Below are 20,484 nucleotides of genomic sequence, written 5' to 3'. Positions count from 1 at the left end.
TCCAGTTTCATGATAGTTCAAGACTTTAAAAAAATAAATGTAACTTTTTTGCCATCTTTGTGCAGCATGTTGATCAAACACTACCCAAAGACTCAGTATTAAAGCAGAAGATGCTAACTATGGCCTCAATTCAGGAAAGCATGTCAGAACATGCTGAAGTCCCACTGGGCATGTCTACACATCCATTAATGTACCGTAGTTACTGCACATTAGATTTAGTAACTGTGCTAACAGATACTAACTCAATGAGCAGTAACTGTGCGACTGCACATGGCTTTTTAGTGACACAAATGTGCAGTAGACTAATTCTACTGCACATTAGCATAGTAACAAGGTTTTTGCTGTGACGCACTAATGCTCAGTAGAAATAGTCTATTGTGCATTTAGCATCTTGTGTAGAAGCACCCACTTACTCCCAGGTTGCTGTAGAGGGGATATGCTAGTTTGTTGGCAGGTGCTCCAGCTACTGTCACCCAAAATAGCTCCTGTCTGGAGTATATATAATGTAGATGGTCTTAGCGTGGCTTGCTGCACCCTGGGCAAATATCACACTCTGAGCCCACATGTAATGGACACAATCAGCTCATTGAATTTGGTGTATTTTGAATGGTTGGTTGGACTGAGAGCAGCATTTGACCTATAGCATCCATTCCATACTAACAGGACTAAAATAAATAAATCCTTAGGCCTCAAGATGAGACTATAGTTTAATGTCTGAAGCTTTCCTAAACAAATTGATAAATATGTTAACATCTGAGGCTTTTCCTAGCAATGTGGAGGTCTTACTGTTTTCATGTAAAACGAAGTAGGAACAGCCCCACAAACTATTATGTTACCTGCATTATGATATGTGTGCAATAATACATTATTAGTATTTTAAACGATAGTGTTAAAAAGCCACAAAAATCTCTGCAGTTCTCTCTGTAAATTCACTACTAAGCAAACAAAATTAGTGGTACAATTGCAACTCCATTTAGTACTGAACTTCTTACTGGACTCAAACACAAATTGCTTTCAGCTGCCCTCCACAACTGCATCTTATTAGCCTTTTCACTAAAGCCAATTTATGTAAATCCAATATTATTAGTTAAATAATTAAAGTAACCATCAACTTCATTCGCTTTTAAGAGATGCAAAAGAAATTAAGACTTTAAACACCCCATCTGCAGTACTTAGTCCTCCATCTTTTCAACTGCAATCTACATTTTGATTGCAATGTACATTTAATATTTCTTTATATCTATTTGAATTCAATGCTAAGAAAAAAGGTGCATCTTTAAAATAGCATTGTGCACACTTGTGCTTTTATAACCATTACTTTTCCTACAAAGACAGGTTTGTATTGAAATTAGAAAAACTGTGAAGTTTAAAATGATATGGGTTGCTTTCAGCTTTTGATTAAATCAACAGCAACTACAAAATTGAAGTGTAGCTAACTCATGGAGGACCCTATTTTTGCTGTATTTACAATAGTTTTCTCCACATGCTGTTGAAATCAGGAATGAAAGAACATCTCTCCATGGTGAATGAGCAGTTATGGGACACAGAGAACAGGGAAAAACAAGGAGCCAATGAATTATCACGGCTTTCCAATACTGACTGACAACATATATTCCTGATCCACAGCTTCCTAACAGCTTAACTTGGCTGAAGCTCCCAAAAATGACATTCATACACCACAGGGCTGGGGAAGGTTAAGAAAAACATTTCCATAATTTGTAAATATTAAGGTTAAGAAAAACAGTGAAAATGAGCTATGCACTGCTTGCTTTACATATAGATTACTACGCTGAGTTTCTGAGCATTGCTAAGCAGTGTGGCAGCTCTTCAAAAATTAGCAGTTTTTAACATTATAAATAGGGCTTGGTTTAAATTGCAGGTCCAGCTTGCTAGTATCATGGCCCAATCATGGCAGAGGCCACTATTTTCACACCCAGATTGTGGCGCCCACCCCACAACTGGACCACAATACTAGCGATTGGGGGTGGAGGGAGGGGGCAGGGAAGGAGGGGAGGATGGACTCACCTGGCAGTGCAAAGAAATGCCACATGATATGGCCATTTGCTGGGGAACTCCTCAGCAAGCAGTTTCCTTGCAAATCACTTTTTTTTTTTTTTTTTTTTTTGTGAAAAATCACTTAATTTCATGATTTCCAGGAAAGATGTATAATTGGGATTTAAACCATGCCCTAATTATAACTGATACACACTAGGCTTTATTGTGCTTTATATAGCTGAGATGACCTGAATTATGATATAGCTTCTTTGACTGCCTGGGCTTATGTCAACTTCTGCTTAAATGGAAACAGAAGAAAGAATTCAGCCCCTGCATCCGAAATTCAGGACTGCCAGAATACATTGGTGCTATGGAGAAAGAATGCAAATAAATCCTACATGTGAGTAAGTGAGCAATCAAACTTCTCATTTTGTTCCATAGTCTTGTCAAAGAGATTTAGCAAACCAGGGAATCTCACTATGGTAATACAGGGTAAATACTTTAAAAGCATAGATTGTTGCACTCTGGCTTTGAGAGGCACATAACAGCTCAGACACACCTTGGGCCTTTGCCCAACCAATCATATTCTAAACTACCACCAAAGAACATAACATCCTACCTTGGTGACAGGTAATGTTCTGCCCTTTGGATTACTATTGGACTCATCATTAAATTACTGTGGGCATAATTTTGCTCATGAAAGGGTAAAAATGGCTGCAGATCTTCTTGTACTCCTATTTGGTCAGGACAGAAGTTAACAAGGGGGAATGGTATGACACCACCAATTTTCCTTTCATAGGTACTGACAGGCACATTTTCCCCCCCACTAATATATTGATTAAAAATTTCTTGCAAGAAGGAACAAAATGTTGCTTTACCATAAACCTCCAAGACTGGATGTTTGGTTGTAGTGAAAAGCTTCCCTCACTACATATGGGGGAAGCTCAGCTTCTACAGTCCCTCTGTGATAGGTGTTTATATGAACACTGTCTCCACCAAACAAAGGTTTAATTTATTTAAACAGGAGTTTTGGGTGCCTGCACTTTTGAGAGTTAGGTTAGTGGTACCTAGAAACACCCTTGAAGAAACAGGTACATAGATTCCCAGGTATATATGTTCCTATTCATTCCATTGCCCCCTTCCTGTTATTTGTCTACAGTTTCTGTGAGAGCTACCTACTCCTCCCCTCATTTCCTTCCAACAGCCCAAATCCAGAACCCATGTCTATACTGTTTTCTGACTCCTCCTCATTTCTGGTGTTATGCCTCCCTTGTTAAAGTGACCATGATTTGTAATGTCTCATTTTTACTGTGCTTTGCCTGTCTGTTGTACTCATCTGTTGTGGATTGTCTTATACTTAGATTGCAATATTAAAATTTGGCAAGTGTTTTGGTATTTTATGGGATGAATGATACTATTCTGTATATATAACAGCTGTTACTGTAGGGGCGTACCAGTGTCATCATACAGGCTCCTTTTATGTCAGGACTGTGCTTGGCTCATTGTACAGAAAGAGAAATCCCTTATTTCTGTTCATGTAGGTATTCAGTAAAAATGATCTACATTTCTGTGTTCGCATTATTTAAGTGCTTGCTTTCAAACAGGATCTTTCATTGCAAATTGTGTACAAGGGAAAGATGAAATGTGTCTGGAGGTAACAGAAATGAGAGGCTGTACCTAAGCTTCCAAACAAAAAGTCTTAGCACAGATGGGCACATTCAAAATTTACTTTAGATGAATGATATGTCACACTGAAACAGGCAAGGTTGAAGAGACATCTGCAGGGACACAGCTCCAGGAAAAAGTAGGGATTAGCTTGTCAATAAAGATGTAAACAGGCTACTCTGAGGCAGCTTCATTTCTGACATTATAAACTCTTAAATGGTTTGCTAGAGAAGAGCATGTGCAATAATTGGGGCAGGCTGCCAGGACTGAACTCTAATGACTTCAGTCCTTAAAAGTCACTATTTGCCTTACAAGACCCCCTCCCCCAGGCACACACCCTTACAATTCATTCAGGAGAGTCCATATCTGATAATGCAACATCCCTAGATACCTAATAAAATTCAACAATATACGTAATTGATTACATAATATATTAGGGTTTTTCACGACAGGTGATACACCAGCATTTTAATTTCCCTCTCTTCTCATTTGTACCTTGTTAAATGTTTGATGCCAACAATTTTAAAGAACAGCAAGAGACCTTTTTAACATTCAAAAATGGAAGGGCAAGGTAAATGCATTCTGCTGTTTGACCATTTTATCATTGGGTTACATTTTAAAATAACAAAGCCAGCATGAGATATGTACTGGATGTTTCCACAAATTATTAAGAGCACTGAGTGCTAATACAACTCTTGCCAACATTGTACAGATTTGGAATTCTGTAACTATGAAAAAAAGATGTCTAACTTCACTTTTAAGAAGTATTAAGATGGCAAAAGGCTTGTTGGTGCAACTGGAAAAGGGGCAGTGCTGCTTTAAAAGAGGAAAGTCCCACTAATCCCACAGGCTGGACAAAATGCAAATAGACATTTCCAAATTAATAGGAAATTAGCCATCCATTGAATTTAACTTACATTTGCAACATGCCAGGTATCTCCTTTATCCTGAAAGCACTTACATCCCTACTGTGCTATTAGACTATCTGATACTGTAACCAGCGTAATTTCAGTGCTGAAGTATGTGGGTCTGAGGGGCAAGAGATTCAAACCAAACTCAAGCAAAACTAAAGCCATGCGAGTGGGAAAGGAAGTATACTGATACGAAACACTCCTCCCATTAGGGGTAACAGACCTCCATTGGTCATGGTGGTAAAAACTTGGTTTAACTGGACTCATTTATCCCTATACACAAGCCTACTAGCAGAAATAGCAAGAAATGCCTTCTTTTGTCAATACCTCTCTAGGAATCAATTGCTCTCTCTATGAACCTGCTTGTCACAAAGCCTTCCTGCTGCACTAGTGAGAAGCTTCGTACTGGCTTCTGTAAACTCAACAGCACAACATCCCAAGCTGTTAGTCCTATTGTTCCAACACACCTATTCTCTTTGCCTAGGACTTACATGTGTCTGCAAAAATCTTTGCTCAGTTTTACATCCTTGAGGATAAGTCATCTACAACAGAAGTGGACTTAACCTTTTTTTCCTCAGTTCCAAACAAAAATTAAAGTAAACATTGCAATCAGAAATTCTACCAGATAAGTACATCTTACCTGCACTTTCTGTAGTAAGTCTAAGTATTTTTCAGTGCTTGCTGTTTGATAGACTTTTGCCATAACTATTGTTTTTCCCAAAGACTTTCATGCTCTCGCCAGCCTCTGGTTGTAATCTTACATTCGGTACAGTAAAAATAGAGGACACTGTGGGGAAAAGTGGCAATTTAAAAAGTTACGTTTGTTGTTTTCTTATACAGTTTTTCTCTTTACAATATTCAGTTAATATTCAAGGCAGACATAAAAAAATGAGCAGATACAACTGTACTTGTACTTCTTCAAAAAACTGTTTTTAAATCTTCAACAAGAAGGAAATAGGATAGATTCTGCTGAAGGTTGTGTTAGGAAAGGTTACAAAGTTATAACAAGTTGGGTTTCCAGTTTGTTTTCTTGTTCACTTACTCAAATGTATGATTCACATTTTTCTATCATTTTTGAAGTACCTTTAAAACACAGCAGTATGTCTAAAATAAAACAGATCTAGTCCATAGACCTTATATATTCTGTTTTCCAATCTCTACTGTCTGTGGAACTAATTATCTGTATTTACCTTCTTTTCCTTGAAAAGGAGAAAACTACTATGGTAAGGGCCATTAGACATGTTTTAAAAATAGGTAGTTCATAACTGAAAATGTAGCTACAGAATATATGCCTGTTCTTTCAGATGTGTAACTGATAAGCTAGAAAAATCGAGATCAAAATTTCAGGGTAATGTCAGGAAAGTAATTATTAATGGACATGACAATATTAGCTGAGAATGTCAAAGAATGCAAATGGTCAAGAACAGAAACTGATGAGATTAAACCCAGTTCTTCAGACTGGTTGAGAGAAACCATATTCTTTTGATACTTTTTTGCAAACATTAGTGCCTATGTATAATAAGATTGTTACTATCAAAATCTAATCTATGGGCTCACGTGATTGTAGGAGCAAAATTACACATGTGAGTTTGGAGTTTAGACCGAAAATCTTATAATTTTCTTTGTCCTCCAGATGATGGAGACAGTGTTAAATTGCCCACTTCAACCCCTAGTTTTGACATTACATATCCCCTTTTATGGTACTAATAACACACATTGAATATTGTTTTCTTGTTTTTTTAAATCAGAAAAAATGTTATAAATTATTTAGAGAGGCAAGGATTTTTGTGGGTGATATCTTTAATTGGACCGGCTGTATAGTTGGGATGGACAGTCCATATCCAAAAATGTGTCTATATCCCTCCCAACTATACAGCTGGTCCTATTACAGATATCACCTACAAAAATCCCCGCCTCTCATTTTTCCTAGACCATCATGGCTACAATATCACCCTAACCTTGCTACAAATTATTTATGTATTTTATACAACTACATTTTTATATACTCACTTCAGCATAAAAGTAGAAAAGAGTGAAGACTACAGTTAATTATTTTTAATAGAAAATGCAATTTGACACATTTAATATATGGGTCTGAGGTGATTACAAGGCTGTGTTGTCTTGGTTGCACTAATGTACTGTGCTGTATTTCTAGACTTTATAGTATACTAAGGTAGGTCTCCCAGCACCATTTTTCCATTGTATGTGTTCATTATGGCTGCTTGCAGATATTAAAAAACAAAACAAAACCATGCTTTACTGGAAGCAGCAGTGCATTACTTCACCCTGGCTCTGCAGCATCTGTATAGATCAGGTGCTTCAATAAGGCTTTTTGCCACTTTAACTAAAGCTGATTCAAACAACTATTAGATAAAAGTGCCAAAAAAGCCCCATTGAAGTGCCTGATCTATACAGATGTTGGGTGAGCTGGGTCCAGCTAAGGCACTGCCTCTTCTGGGCATGTGTGGGACTCAGCACGGGGATGTGCTGAATTTAAAGTGCCATTTTTTTTTTAATGCCTGCAAGAAGCTTATGTTTCTAACACAAAAAAATATTTGAGGCATTTCATTCAGTATATTTGCTGCCCTGAAACTAGAGTTTCCAACCCATAGGAAAAATATGACATTTCAAAATGTTTTTATTCCAAAATGGAACAAAGTCAAAATGCTGAATTTTATCAACTACATGTTGATAATGAAAAAACAGTTTATTTTTATTAGGTAAAAGAAGTATAAAATAAAATACTGAACACTTAAAATGATAGACACAACATAAACATTTATAATATAAAAGTAAAAAAATTAGCAAATTGAAACAATGTTATTTGACACGGTTTTTAGGAAAAGAAAAGCATTTTCTTTTTCAAATTCAGTGATTTATATTTCCAATGGGAAAGTGTTAGGTCAACTTTTTTTTCAAAACCAGTTCTAACTTTAGAAACCCATTTCTTTTTCCCCACATTTTTTAATTCTTCACAAACCATCTTTGCTAGATCTCTTAGTTCCAAATTTAGCATTAGGACTTTGTTGAATAATGCTAAATAGCATCTATTAAATGGATTTGAAAATCTGTTATAATATTTGAATGCAAGGCAGTTGACTGTATTGTGTGTGAAGTGCTATTGCACTTACAGAAAAATAAGTTTTCCAGAAGCCTAGATAAAGTATTAACCTAGATAACTAAAACTACCAAAACTAGTCATTTTCAGTACAAAGTAAATATTTTCTAAATTCTCCAAAGTATATGATTTCTTTGTTTTGTAAATATGTTTACAAGTATATCCAAGTTGTATTAAATAGAAATGATTGTACTATTTGATACTGGGATTGTCCTTTCTTGCATCTGGATTTATGCTTCATAATGATTATCTACTAGACACAGAAATAGTCTTTCTGTAACTCAAAAATTTTACTGGAGGCATTTAGCAGAACCTTGCTTTAAAATATAATGATTTTTCATCTTTATTCTCCCCCCTTCAAAAGGTTTCACTGCTCCTGATGTTTAACGTTATGCAAAGACGTGTTTCTGCCAATGAATATCGCCTTATGGTTATGCTTCTGCAAATAACCTGCTGTGAGCTGATAAAAGGATTAATGCAGCCAAAATTCTTAATCTGTGAAATTACAAATTAAATTCTCATATTAAAAATACCACCCTGAGGTATTTTTTGTGGTTTTAATTCCCCTCTGGTGTTCTGCATACATTGTGCTTGCTAATGACTAGGACAAGACTGTCTCTGTTGGCAGCCTGCTGCAGAGTGATAATGTGTAGGCATTTACTTCACTGATAGAACTGGATTTAACCACTGACTGATAAACTAAGTGGCAAGTGGGTAATAAGTCCATATTAACAGAAAAGTACTACTACAGAATTCAGAATTCATAGACTATCAAAATCCTGGCTTGACTATATCATACAGTCAGACAGGATTGAGATGTCACCAATGCAGAGTGATTTTTGTTTTCCAGTGGAAAAGGGGTAACTGACTGTCATGTTTGATGTTTCATTAGTTATGAACTAATGAATCTCTTTGCATCATACTTCCAAGCAAAGACAGTTTCTCAACAGCCTCACTAACTTGCACTGAAATGTTTGGATTTTCAGCACTTGAGCAAGGGTCAAAAGCTGGGTAGGTTGGTAGGAAGGCTGATGTGGGAGAAGGTGAGAGTCTTAAATCCAGAAATCTGAAAATAAACTGAAAATCTACTTGCAGTGCAGCACGAAGTGGAAAATATAACCTGTGAAAAGTAACAAGTTTTACATTTTTCTGTATGTGTACATTCTACAAAATGAAGCTGTGTCTTATTGAGTAGGTTTGCTGGAACACTAGTCTATCAAGATGGCTCAAAGTGTACTTATGAACTCCAGCCAGCAAATATAGAAGATGGCAATAGAGGTGTGAAGATGTGGGTTGGTATCCAGGGTTAACTTCCAGTTGTCACCATGCTGTCAGTGCAATTTTGCTGTTGCACAGCAGCTTTTTTGCCCCCAACACATACTGTCACCCAGCCAGCATCTGGGGAGGCTATCCTGGGTGCTTCACCCTAGTTACACTACCGGATAGCAGGCTATTTTAGTGATGCAAACAAAATCTATTATTTATTACTACTGCAATTTTTCCAAACTTAAATGCCCAAATCTCATATCTGATAGATCAAATCAGCAATGTTTAGGCTCATAAATGCCACAGTCACATTCTCATATTAGATTTGGAACTCCTACTAAGGGGCTTGTGTTTGATAACTGAGCACAGTATATATGGTTACAGTACAAGATTACATTTCAATAAAATTGATGTAAATAAAAATCAGAATACAATTCCCCTGTAAAATGCATTTATGGTACTAAAATGGTCTCTGAATCAAAAATACATCATTATGATGCATTCAAAATAGGTTTTTTGCCAGATTTCATACTTGTGATTTTTTTAGCACTCTGGAAAAAAGATAAAGCCATCTGTGATATAAATACTTCACAAACATTTAAGCAATTAACAGCATGTGTGCTGAGAGGAGCATTTTGGTTAAGACAACTGAAATGCATTTTGTTTAATAAGACAAAGACGTGTGTGAATACTGAACACATTCCCAGCTAATAAAATAAGCTGCAAGTCATCTTATACATTTCAATTCAGCAAACTGACCAATTGTCTACTTTGTGTTTTTCAGTCTTCCAAATGCCAGGTCTTTTTAAAAGGTTATTGTGATAGTGTCTGAGAATCAAACACTGTTGGATTTTTATCCTGCATGCTGCAGCTAGTTAAAAAGTACTGTATGTTATGAAATGAAAAGCACTAAATATGTAAATTGTATTTTTCCTTTTGCTTTATGACAATTCAGATAATTCTCTTGGCTGCACACATAATCAAATACAAAGATAGCTAGCTGCAGACTGCAGAGCAGAGATAGCAAAAAAGAATCCATTTTTCCTGTGTCAAGCAAACTGTTCAATTTTAACTACAGAATTTTACACAGAGACACACACACTCTTGCATGGGCGCACACATGTACACACCCCCACCCCTGATTTCCCTGTTTTTATTCATCTTGGAGGTTTTGTTATACTTACTATCAGTTAGCTCCCATAGCCGTGGGGGTAGATCACTGAAATACTCATGGCTCAGGGCTGCCTGTGCTGACAATCTGTTCTTTGGGAAACACTGGAGCAGTTTGGAGGCCAGATCTTCTGCATGATTCATGTAGCTTAGCCTGAAACACAAGCAAGAAGTAGAGAAAATGCAAACACACAAGCTGGTTACTCACTTTACTAATATTTATTGTAATCTTTAATTACAGTAAAAATATAGCAACTTACATGTTGGATACAAGGACTGACAGTTTTACCGGTTCAAAGACTTATATTCAGTGTTGGATCGAGGCCAAACAACTACAATTCTTAGATTAAGGGACTAAGGAGTCTTTTGCGGACCAGTTTCTTGTAAACCACTAGGTACCATAACCCTGCACAGCATGTAATTTCTGTACCATATATGCTTCACCTACCAGTGGAGGTTCATGAATGAAGAGCTCTTAAAAGCATGTTATTCTGATTATCATTTTGCTTTTTTTCCTCCAATACACATTTTATTTAAATAGGCTGATAGCCTGGAACTGCTAGAGATGGAAACAAATTTTTAGAACACCTAAGACACACATTCTTAGCTTTCAAATAGCAGTAAAAATTTCTGAAAGGCTATGAGATACCAACTGCTAAAATCAAATTCTATTTACCATACCAGAATGGCAGGAGGTTTCGAGTGGGGTCCCATAGAGGTCTGTGCTGGGTCCACTGCTGTTCAGTATGTTTATTAACAATTTGGATGCTGGAATGGAGCTGCTTGAGCAAATTCACAGACAACATAAAACTGGAAAGAATTGTGAGGATAGAAGCACAATTCAGAAGGATCCTGACAGACTGGAAAGCTCGGCTAAGGCCAACACGATGAAGTTCAACCCTGACAAATGTAGGTGCTACCCATCAGGAAGAATCACAGATTTGATATGAGCCTGCAATGTGACACAACTGCACAGAAGGCAAATGCAGTTTTGGACTGCATCAATACAGGCATTAGGTACAAGACATGGAAGGTGATAGTGCTTCTTTACTCAGCACTGGTTAGGCCTCATCTGGAGTACTGTGTGCAGTTGTGAGATCCACATTTTAAAAAGGATGTAGAGAAGTTAGAGAGGGTCCAGAGCAGGGGCGGGTAATTATTTTGGGCAGAGGGCCGCTTACTGAGTTTCGGCCAGCCATCGACAGACAGCCCAGGGCAGGTTAATATTGATTTTCTAAATTTTTTAGGGGCTCTGTAGGCTAGACAGAATGGCTTGGTGGGCTGCATCTGGCCCACAGGCCACATTTTGCCCACCCCTGGTCCAGAGGTTAATGACAAGAGAGATAAAGAGCCATATAAGGAAAGGTTAAAAGAAATAAGCATGTTCAGCTTTCAGAAAAGGCAATTAAGAGGGGATATGATAGCCATCTTCAAATATCTGAAGGGCTGCCATAAAGAAGATGGAGAACACCTTTTCTCTGTTGCTGCTGAAAGCACAATGCAGACCAATAGCTGGAAGTTGCAGCAAAGTAGGCTTAGATTGCCTATGAGGAAAAACATCTTCACTGTTATGAGTGAGGCAGTGGAACAGACTACCCAGGGAGGGTTTTCAAAAGGAGTTTGGATAAGTATTGGTCAGGGATGATCTAAGAGTAACTATGCCTGGAGTGCTCTATAAAGAACAAAAGTTAGAAACCCAGGAGCACCCCCATCCACATGGCTTGCTGGTAGATAATAAGAGCTATGGAGTTTAAAGCACAGGTGTCAAACACATAGCCTGCAGGCTGAAATCAACCCCTGTAGCCCAATCATCCAGCCTGGCACTTCTGCTGGGCAACAGAGGTAATCAGTCCCCTTGACCTGCTGGCAACACTCCTACCAATGCAGCCCCGTATGCCATTAGCCTTTTTGGCAACAAGGGCACACTGCTGGCTCATAGTCAGCTTATTGTCTACTGTAACCTGAAGGTCCTTTTCAGCAAAGTAGCTGCCCAGCCAGTTGGCCCCCAGCCTGTACTGATGCATGGGATTGTTCCATCCTAAGCACAGGACTTTGCACTTGTCTTGTTGAACCTCATGTGATTCCTTTGGGCCCAATCCTCCAATTTGTCTATGTCTCTCTGAATCCTAGCCCTACCCTCCAGCGTGTATCTACTACTCCCCACAGCTTGGTGTCATGTGCAAATTTGCTGAGGGTGACTCTGTGCCATCTTCCAGGTCCTTGATGAAGACATTGAACAAAACCGACCCAAGGATGGACCCCAGGGCACTTCATCTGATACCGGCTGCCAACTAGACATTGAGCTATTGGTTATTACCCTCTAGCAAAGGACATGATGCTCCAGTCAGTTTTCTATCCACCTTACAGTCCATTCATCCAGCCCGTACTTCCTTGGTTTGCCTGAGAGAATGTTGTGGGAGACTATCAAAAGCCTCACTATAATCAAGGTATACCACATCCACTGGTCTCCCTGCATCCACAGAGTCAGTCACCTCATCATAGAAGGCAATCAGGTCGGTCAGGCATAACTTGCCCTTGGAGAATTCATGCAGACCGTTCTTAATCAATTTCTTTTGTTTTCCTCCAAGTGCTTAGAAATGGATTCCTTGAGGATCTTCTCTTTGATTTTTCCAGAGACTGGGGTAAGGCTGACTTGTCTGTAGTTCTCTGGATCCTCTTTTTTCCCTTTCTTAATATGGGTACTGTTTGTTGTTTTCCAATCATCCAGAACATCTGACGCCATGAGTTTTCAAAGATGATGACCAGTGGCTCTGCAATCACATCAGTCAACTCCCTCAGCACCCTCAGGTGCATCCCATTTGGCCCCATAGACTTGTATATGTTAATATTTTCTAAAAAGTCCCTAACCTATTTTTTCACCACTATTGGCCGCTCACGTCCTCCCCAAACTATATTGCCTGGTGCAGTAGTCTGGGTAGCTGACCTTGCCTGTGAAAACTGAGGCAAAATAGGCATTGAATACATCTGCCTTTTCTGCATCCTCTTACAATGTTGCCTCCTGCATTCAATAAGGGACCCCCATGTTCCCTGATCCTCCCTCTTGCGACCAGCATACACTTGTAGAAACTCTTCTTGTTACCCTTTATGTCCTTTGCTAGTTGCAACTCCAATTGCACTTTGGCCTTTCTGACTTCATCCCAGCATGCCTGAGCAATGCTCTTATATTCTTCTCTAGTTATCTGTCCAAATATCCACTTCTTATAAGCTTCCTTTTTGAGATTTAGTTTACTGAAGTGTTCCCTGCTAAGCCAAGCTGGTCTTCTGCCATACCTGCTAGTCTACCCGCACATCGGGAGGGTTGGTTCCTGCATCCCCAGTAAAGCTGCTTTAAATTATAGCCAGCTCTCCTAGATCCATCTCCCACTCAGACTGGCTTCCTAGGGGATCCTGCCCATGAGTTCCCCAAGTGAGTTGAAGTCTTCTTTTCTGAAGTCCAGGGTCCTTACTCTGCTGCTCTCCATCCTTCCTTTCCTCAGGATCCTGAACTCTATTATACTGTGGTCACTGCTGTCCAAGTTGCCATCCACTACTACATTGCCCACTAATTCTTCCCTGTTTGAGAGCAGCAGGTCAAGAAGATATTGGCCTCTAGTTGGCCACTCCAGCACTTGCACCAGGAAGTTGTCACCAACACTTCAAAAACTTCCTGGATCACCTGTGCACTGCTGTATTGCCCTCCCAGCAGATGTCAGGGTGATTGAAGTCCCCCATGAGAACCAGGGCTTGTGATGATGAAACTTCCACTATCTGTTTGAAGAAAGCCTTGTCCACCATTCCTCATCCTTGAGAAAGCCTCCTGGTTTGGTGGTGTATAGCAGATCCCCACCATGACATCACCCTTGTTGCTCTCCCCTCTCACCCTAACCAGAGACTTTCAACAGGCCTATATCCAGTTTCATACTGGAGCTCTGAGCAATCACATGGCTCTTTTGCATACAGTACAACTCCTCATCCTCTTCTCCCCTGCCTGTCCTTCCTGAACAGTTTTTACCCATCCATGACAGTGCTCCAGTCACGAGTTATCCCACAAAGTCTCTGTTATTCCATTCATGTCCTAGTTCTGTGATTGTGCAAGGACTTCCAGTTTTTCCTGCTTGTTTTCCAGGCTCTGTGTATTTGTGTACAGGCACCTAAGGTGGCTCAGGTTAGAAGCTGGGGGGCACTAGAGCAGCCCTCCTTTCTATTCCATGGTGCTGAGCTAAGGGAGGAGGATGGCCAGGCCCCACAAGGACTCATTAGAGAGGGGTTCCCCCTCCCCCACAACACCTTGCTCTTGATAACAGAGCATTGAGTTACACAACAGGGAGTTACACAGGGAGTTGATAACAGAGCATTTATGAGCCCATCAGCAAAACAAAAGCTTCTCCCATTAGTTCAAGCTCTTCTTACACAACTTTTTCCAAGGAATGAATGGAGGGACATTACCAACTACCTACTGATTAGCTCCAAAAAAAAGTCGTAAACCAACATTGTCCTGTCTGCCTTTGTCCTGTGTCCCACAGCATGGACTGTAGCCAGCATGTTGTATGCTAGCTAATGCTGAGATGTGTGTGTGTAAGGCGGGGGGGAGGATTCCTGCTTGAACAGGAAGTAGTGAGGGAGAAAGGAGGGAGTAGGGGGAAGCCAGGCAGATGCCACTGTACCTGCAGTCTCTGCTGAAGCTGCAGCCAGGGACCACAGGGGAGGGGCCAGCCCTCCTGGGCTGGAGCAGAGAGCAGAGCCCCACCCAGAGTTGCAAAGCATCTGGGATGCTGGAGGATTCTGATTTAACTTAAAGCAGGAAGGGGTTTGGGACAGACATTGCATAAACTGGTTTGAGCCAAATCAGTTAAGTCTGATACTACATTCAACCAGATTTATCTCAAACTGGTTTCAGCCATTTTCAAACTGGTTTATATGCACTGAACATCTGTTCTGTTACAGGTTTAAACCAGTTTCTGGTCACTTGGACCTGTCTGTGTGCCATGTCTGTTCCTAGCTGTTGGGACAAAAACCTGGAGGTTCCAGGCTAGAGGGCCCTACCCCTCTGCTCAGGGTCAAACTAATCACAACATTTGGGATCAGGAAGAAATTTTACCTCATGATCAAACTGTGAGAGTCCTTGCCTTCCTCTGTAGTGGGGGTGTGGCCCTCTTCCTTGGATATCTGGAGCATATTTAACAAACCTTGCAGCAGCCGGATACTGACCACCATCGCTGCCTGGCAAGTTAAGGTGCTATGCCTTGTAGCTGTGTGTAGGTTCACTGTGTAGTTTTAGTAACAGGTTAGACAGGGAATTGTATGGTATGGCTTGGATATGGATGACCCTAACTCAAACAAGAAGTTGGATCTGAGCACTTCCAAAGGTCCCTTCCAACCCTACTTCTCTATGGTTCTATATATATAGCTTATAGTTCTTAGCTAGTAAACACTTTGGGACATGGACTGTCTTTGTTTTACGTGCACAAAGTGCCTGCCATAAGTATTTCAGTCAAAAAAATGGTTAAATTGGAATACAAATATGGAATAATGAGAGGTTTTTTTAAAGCTGACTAGGGAATTTAGACACACAACTCATTCATCTTAATTGGAGTTGGATGACTAAATCCCCTAATTATCTCCGAAAATCTCAACCAAGAACAGCAGCATTTGGAGTGAAGAAAACACAACGGTTAATCAGAAGGCTATAAGGTAATACAATGTAGGCAGTACAATTTACCTGTACCTACCCTGTGTTATGAGGATTAGTTGTCTGTTTAACGCTCTGAAGCTTTCAAATGCTACACTCTTACCATGTTCTTATGCATTTATAGATTTAAATCCAGAAGAGGCCATAATGATAATCTAATCTCATCTCCTGCATAACACAGATCAGAGACGTTCATCCAGTAATTCTACCAAACTTGTTACTTTGCACTGAGGCAGACTATATTTGCAAATGTATTTAAAATTAATATTTTTATTGACATAAGTTGATCATCAGTGCAGAAAGCCTTTTCATGAAAATGTATTTCATGAAAGTCAATTATGAAGATCAGCTGCACATTTCTAAAGGAAATACGCATATGAAATCCTGGAACCACCAGTTTTAAAACTGATGCATCAGTGGAATGTGTGACTAATTTCTCTTCTTTGTTTAAAGACAAGCTATTCTTCAATTTATGAAAAATATACTGTCCGGTCATATACATGGTATTGATGCATCTACTAAGTCAGAACTGTTTGAAGAATATCATTTGATAGATAACACTGGTGCTCTTTAACAGGAATCCTCTTGAAAGGTTCCCCTAAAAATATTTAACTATTTGTTTCAAACAGTATTTCTTAACATGGATGACTGAAAGATTAGCTTTTCTGAGGGATATTGAATGATGGCACTACATACTGTATAGAAGTATAGAAAGAACTAAAAGGAAGAAGGAAAGTTCTGGATTCCTAAATACACTACCTTTGGGATGGTGATAGGGTAGAATTTCATACAATATGGCTTTGTGTCCAAGACATAATAGCATGTTTTGTCTCACAGCAGTTGGGCTATATAGTAACTTGTCATGCATGATACGGCAAGTCTCAATATTCATGCTTCACTTACTTCCACACTAATCACTGAGGAATGGTTACTGGCCACGACAGCATACATAATTTCAACAGAAAATGCAGCATACAGCAAAGCACAGTAAAGTATTAAGTACCAACCATTAAATTATATGCCAATGCTTTAAAATATATTTTTAAAAGAATCTGTCAATATTTACAAAACATCTTTTAAAATAAAATCTCAAACTGTATCACTGTAACAACTAAACAAATGTCATTTTAGTTTAATTCACATTAAATGCCTATGACTAGGACTAATTTGAATAGTTGTAAATCTCACTGGATTAGAAGAATTTGATTTAATTAAAAAAACAGGCTTAAATTTCTTTCTGTTGCAAAGGAGGGTCAGTATTTGGTCAAGCAGAACATGACTAGGATCACTAAGTTTGGTGTAAGTTTTTGAGGAAAAAAACAAGAGATTTAGACATGTGCGGTGAACTTATGAACTTAGAGTGATTGGCTTGTAAAATGAAATAAGAGTGAAAGTCAAATTCATATTAATAATTAAAACATGGGCATTTAAAACAAACAGAGGTTTGTTTTGTGTATGCATTTTTGATGGAAAGCACTTACTTCATTTGCTAAGGTATACAGATTTTATTTTGTATGTGCATTTTCCAAAACAAGTTGTGATTTGACAGTACAAATATCATGGCATATCTAACTGGTTTCTCTTGACTGGCATTTTCAGTGGAGCCTAAAAGAGTTAGGCACTTAAAATTTTTAATCCCTTTGAAAGTCCCAGATCTGCATCCTTATTTAATGTATAAGAAAATACTATGACACTTTTTTCATTCATTGTTTTTATTATACTTGTGCCAAGAGACCCAAACTGTTAAAAAGGCCTCACTGTGTTAAATCTTGTGTGGTTGGTGAGAACTTCCATTTCAAAGAGTTTGCAACCTATATAGACAATGGAACAGTGCACACTACAGGACACAGTGTAGTGACAGGTAGAGACACCAGAAGCTGTATAAGTATCTTAGTACAGAACCTCACTTGGTCCGTTTATACTTATTTATAAACAGGTCTAACCAACCCAGACTGAGCATCCTTATAATGCAGAAATTTAGTTTCTGTTGAGGAAGCCAGCTCTGTAGCTGTGCAAGGCAGTGCATTGTGCTACTTGGATACACCTGGTTGAATGTAGTATCAGACTTAACTGATTTGGCTCAAACCGGTTTATGCAATGTCTGTCCCAAACCCCGTCCTGGTTTAAGTTAAATCAGAATCCTCCAGCATCCCAGATGCTTTGCAACTCTGGGTGGGGTCTGCTCTCTGCTCTAGCCCAGGAGGGCTGGCCCCTCCCCTGTGGTCCCTGGCTGCAGCTTCAGCAGAGACTGCAGGTACAGCGGCACCTGCCTGGCTTCCCCCTGCTCCTTCCTCTCCCCCTCACCACTTCCTGTGACAGACCCAAGAATAATTTCATTCTTATCCTAATTTTCAGTCTCTCCTCAGTACAGACATTGTATGCAACACCTAATTTTTTTTGTCAAGCCACTCAATCCTTCAGTCAGATATATCTGTATTTATATTTCTGACAAATACAAAGCTCTTATATTATAACAGAATTAAAATATTAAATGAAAGGAAAAACTCTTTCTGTAAATGTTTAAAGTTAAGTCCTAGGGTATACAAAGTCAAGATACTAGTCACATAGCAAAAATGCTGTATAATTCCATACCAAGATTTCAGATTTAAATGTTTTTCAGATAGTTACAATTTAAGCCAGTTCCTTCAAATTTACTTTACTGATCCTGTAAATGGATCCTATCACTCAGCAGTCTTATATGGCAAATGATACGTATTGTATCTAGCCATCACTCAAAACCCTTTCTTTCAAATTGATCTTGCTCAGTCTTAACTTGGATGTGTCTATATGAGACTCGTGTAGACACATAGTTTCCTAATTAGCTCCACAGTAAAACATCAGTGTCTACGCATGTGGTGTTATTAGGACGGAGTAAATTAGCTAACTCTTCTGTAGGACAGTACTGCCAGACACAGGTACTATTTTATAGCAAAGTTACTTATTCCTCCACAACACACATGTAGATGCTGATGGAGCTGGCTGGGGCGCAAGGGTGCTTTAATGTGGGGGCTGCCTGCCGGCTAGCCCCACACTGAAGCACCCTTATGCCCCAGCCAGGCCCTCTGCAGCATAATGAGCTGGGTTAGAACAGCCCTGGGCTGGCAGGCTGACCCCTGGGGGCCCCAGCCATCTGGGACTTCTCTGCCCCAGCTCAGTGTGCTGCAGTCATAGATTTCATAAACATTAGGGCTGGAAGGAAACTTACGAGATCTTTGGGTCCAGCCCCCTGCCCAAAGGGCAAGAAGCCAGCTGGGGTCAGATGACTTCAGCAAGATAATCATCCAAACGCTTCTTGAATGTGTCCAGAGTAGGTGCTTGCACCACTTCTGGGGGAAGTTTATTCCAGACTCTGGAGACTCGGACATCAAAGAAGTTTTTCTTTATGTCCATTCTAAAATGGCCTTCCAACAGTTTGTGACCTGTGGACCCTGTCTTCCCTTGGGGTGCCCTGGTGAACAGATGTTCTCCCAGATCCTGATAGACAACCCTGATATAGGCTGCCACCAAGTCCCCCCATAGTCTATGGTTTTCCAAGCTGAAGAGTCCCATGCCTCTCTTGACTTCATAAGGCCTGCTCTCTTGGCCTCTGATCATGCACGTGGCTCTCCTCTGGACTTTCTCGAGGTCTCCAGATTCTTCCTAAAGTGTGGAGCCCAGAACTGGATGCAGTATTCCAGCTGCAGCCTCACCAAGGCTGAATAAAGTGGGAGGATGACATCCTGGGTCTTGCTTGAGATGCATTGGTAAATACAAGCCAGGGTCTTATTTGCTTTGCTGGCCGCAGCATCAGATTGGTGGCTCATATTTATCTTGTGATCATGACCTCCAAGTCTCTTTCTGTCATAGTGTTAGTGAGTGTAGCATTGCAGAGCCCATAGTATGATGTGGGATCTTTCTCCCGTGGTGGAGCACCTTGCATTTCTCTATGTTGAAAGTCATCAGGTTTTGATCCGCCCACTTTGCAAGCCTGTCCAAGTTGGCCTGAATCCTCAGCCTATCCTCTAGTGTGGCCATGCTTCCCCATAATTTGATGTCATCTTCAAACTTAGCCAGGCTGATTCTGACACCTGAATCCAGGTTATTTATGAATATGTTAAAGAGTACTGGTCCAAGTACTGAACCCTGGGGGATGCCACTGGTTACCATGAGCCATGTTGACTCTGTTCCATTGACTATCACTCTCTGGGTCTGACCATGGAGCCAGTTCCCCAGCCATTGGAGCATAAGGTTGTCAAGGCCACAGTTCCCCAATTTTGTCATGAGGACATCATGGGAGACCAAATCAGAGCCTTTTTTTAAATTCAAGTAAATGACATCAGCTTATCCTCCCCTGTCCAAGTGACGTGTCACTTGGTCATAGAAGCAGGTAAGGTTGGTCGGACACAACCTACCCGTAATATAGCTGTGTTGGATGTCTCTCAGGATGACGCCTTCTGTTAGCCTATTCTTGGTGGATTTTTAAATATTTTTTTCCATGTTCTTTTCAAGGATTGAGGTTAAACTGACTGGCCTGTAGTTCCCTGGATCTTCCTTCCTTTCTTCCTTGAAGATAAGCACCACATTGGCCTTCTTCCAATCTTCAGGATCCTTTCCCAAGTGCCACGAGTTCTCAAATATCTTTGTCATTGCTCACACTATGATGTCAGCCAACTCTTTTAGCACTCAAGTGC

At 39.9% G+C, this 20,484-nt stretch overlaps 1 protein-coding gene across 1 annotated transcript in view; it reads right to left on the bottom strand.

The window, feature by feature from the left end:
* Positions 1–20,484, bottom strand: part of CDK14 (cyclin dependent kinase 14) — an 869,337-nt gene that overhangs the window by 154,234 nt on the left and 694,619 nt on the right. Inside the window, 2 exon segments of the mRNA XM_019508390.1 lie at positions 5,212–5,358; positions 10,140–10,279. Coding sequence (XP_019363935.1) covers positions 5,243–5,358; positions 10,140–10,279 — 256 coding nt within the window. The 3' untranslated portion in view covers positions 5,212–5,242.

This window comes from Gavialis gangeticus, unplaced genomic scaffold (assembly GCF_001723915.1).
Source record: "Gavialis gangeticus isolate Ggan-Ray unplaced genomic scaffold, GavGan_comp1, whole genome shotgun sequence".
Lineage (NCBI taxonomy): Eukaryota > Metazoa > Chordata > Crocodylia > Gavialidae > Gavialis > Gavialis gangeticus.
The sequence above is the reverse complement of the archived record's forward strand: the minus strand, read 5'-3'. Positions and strand labels throughout refer to the sequence as shown.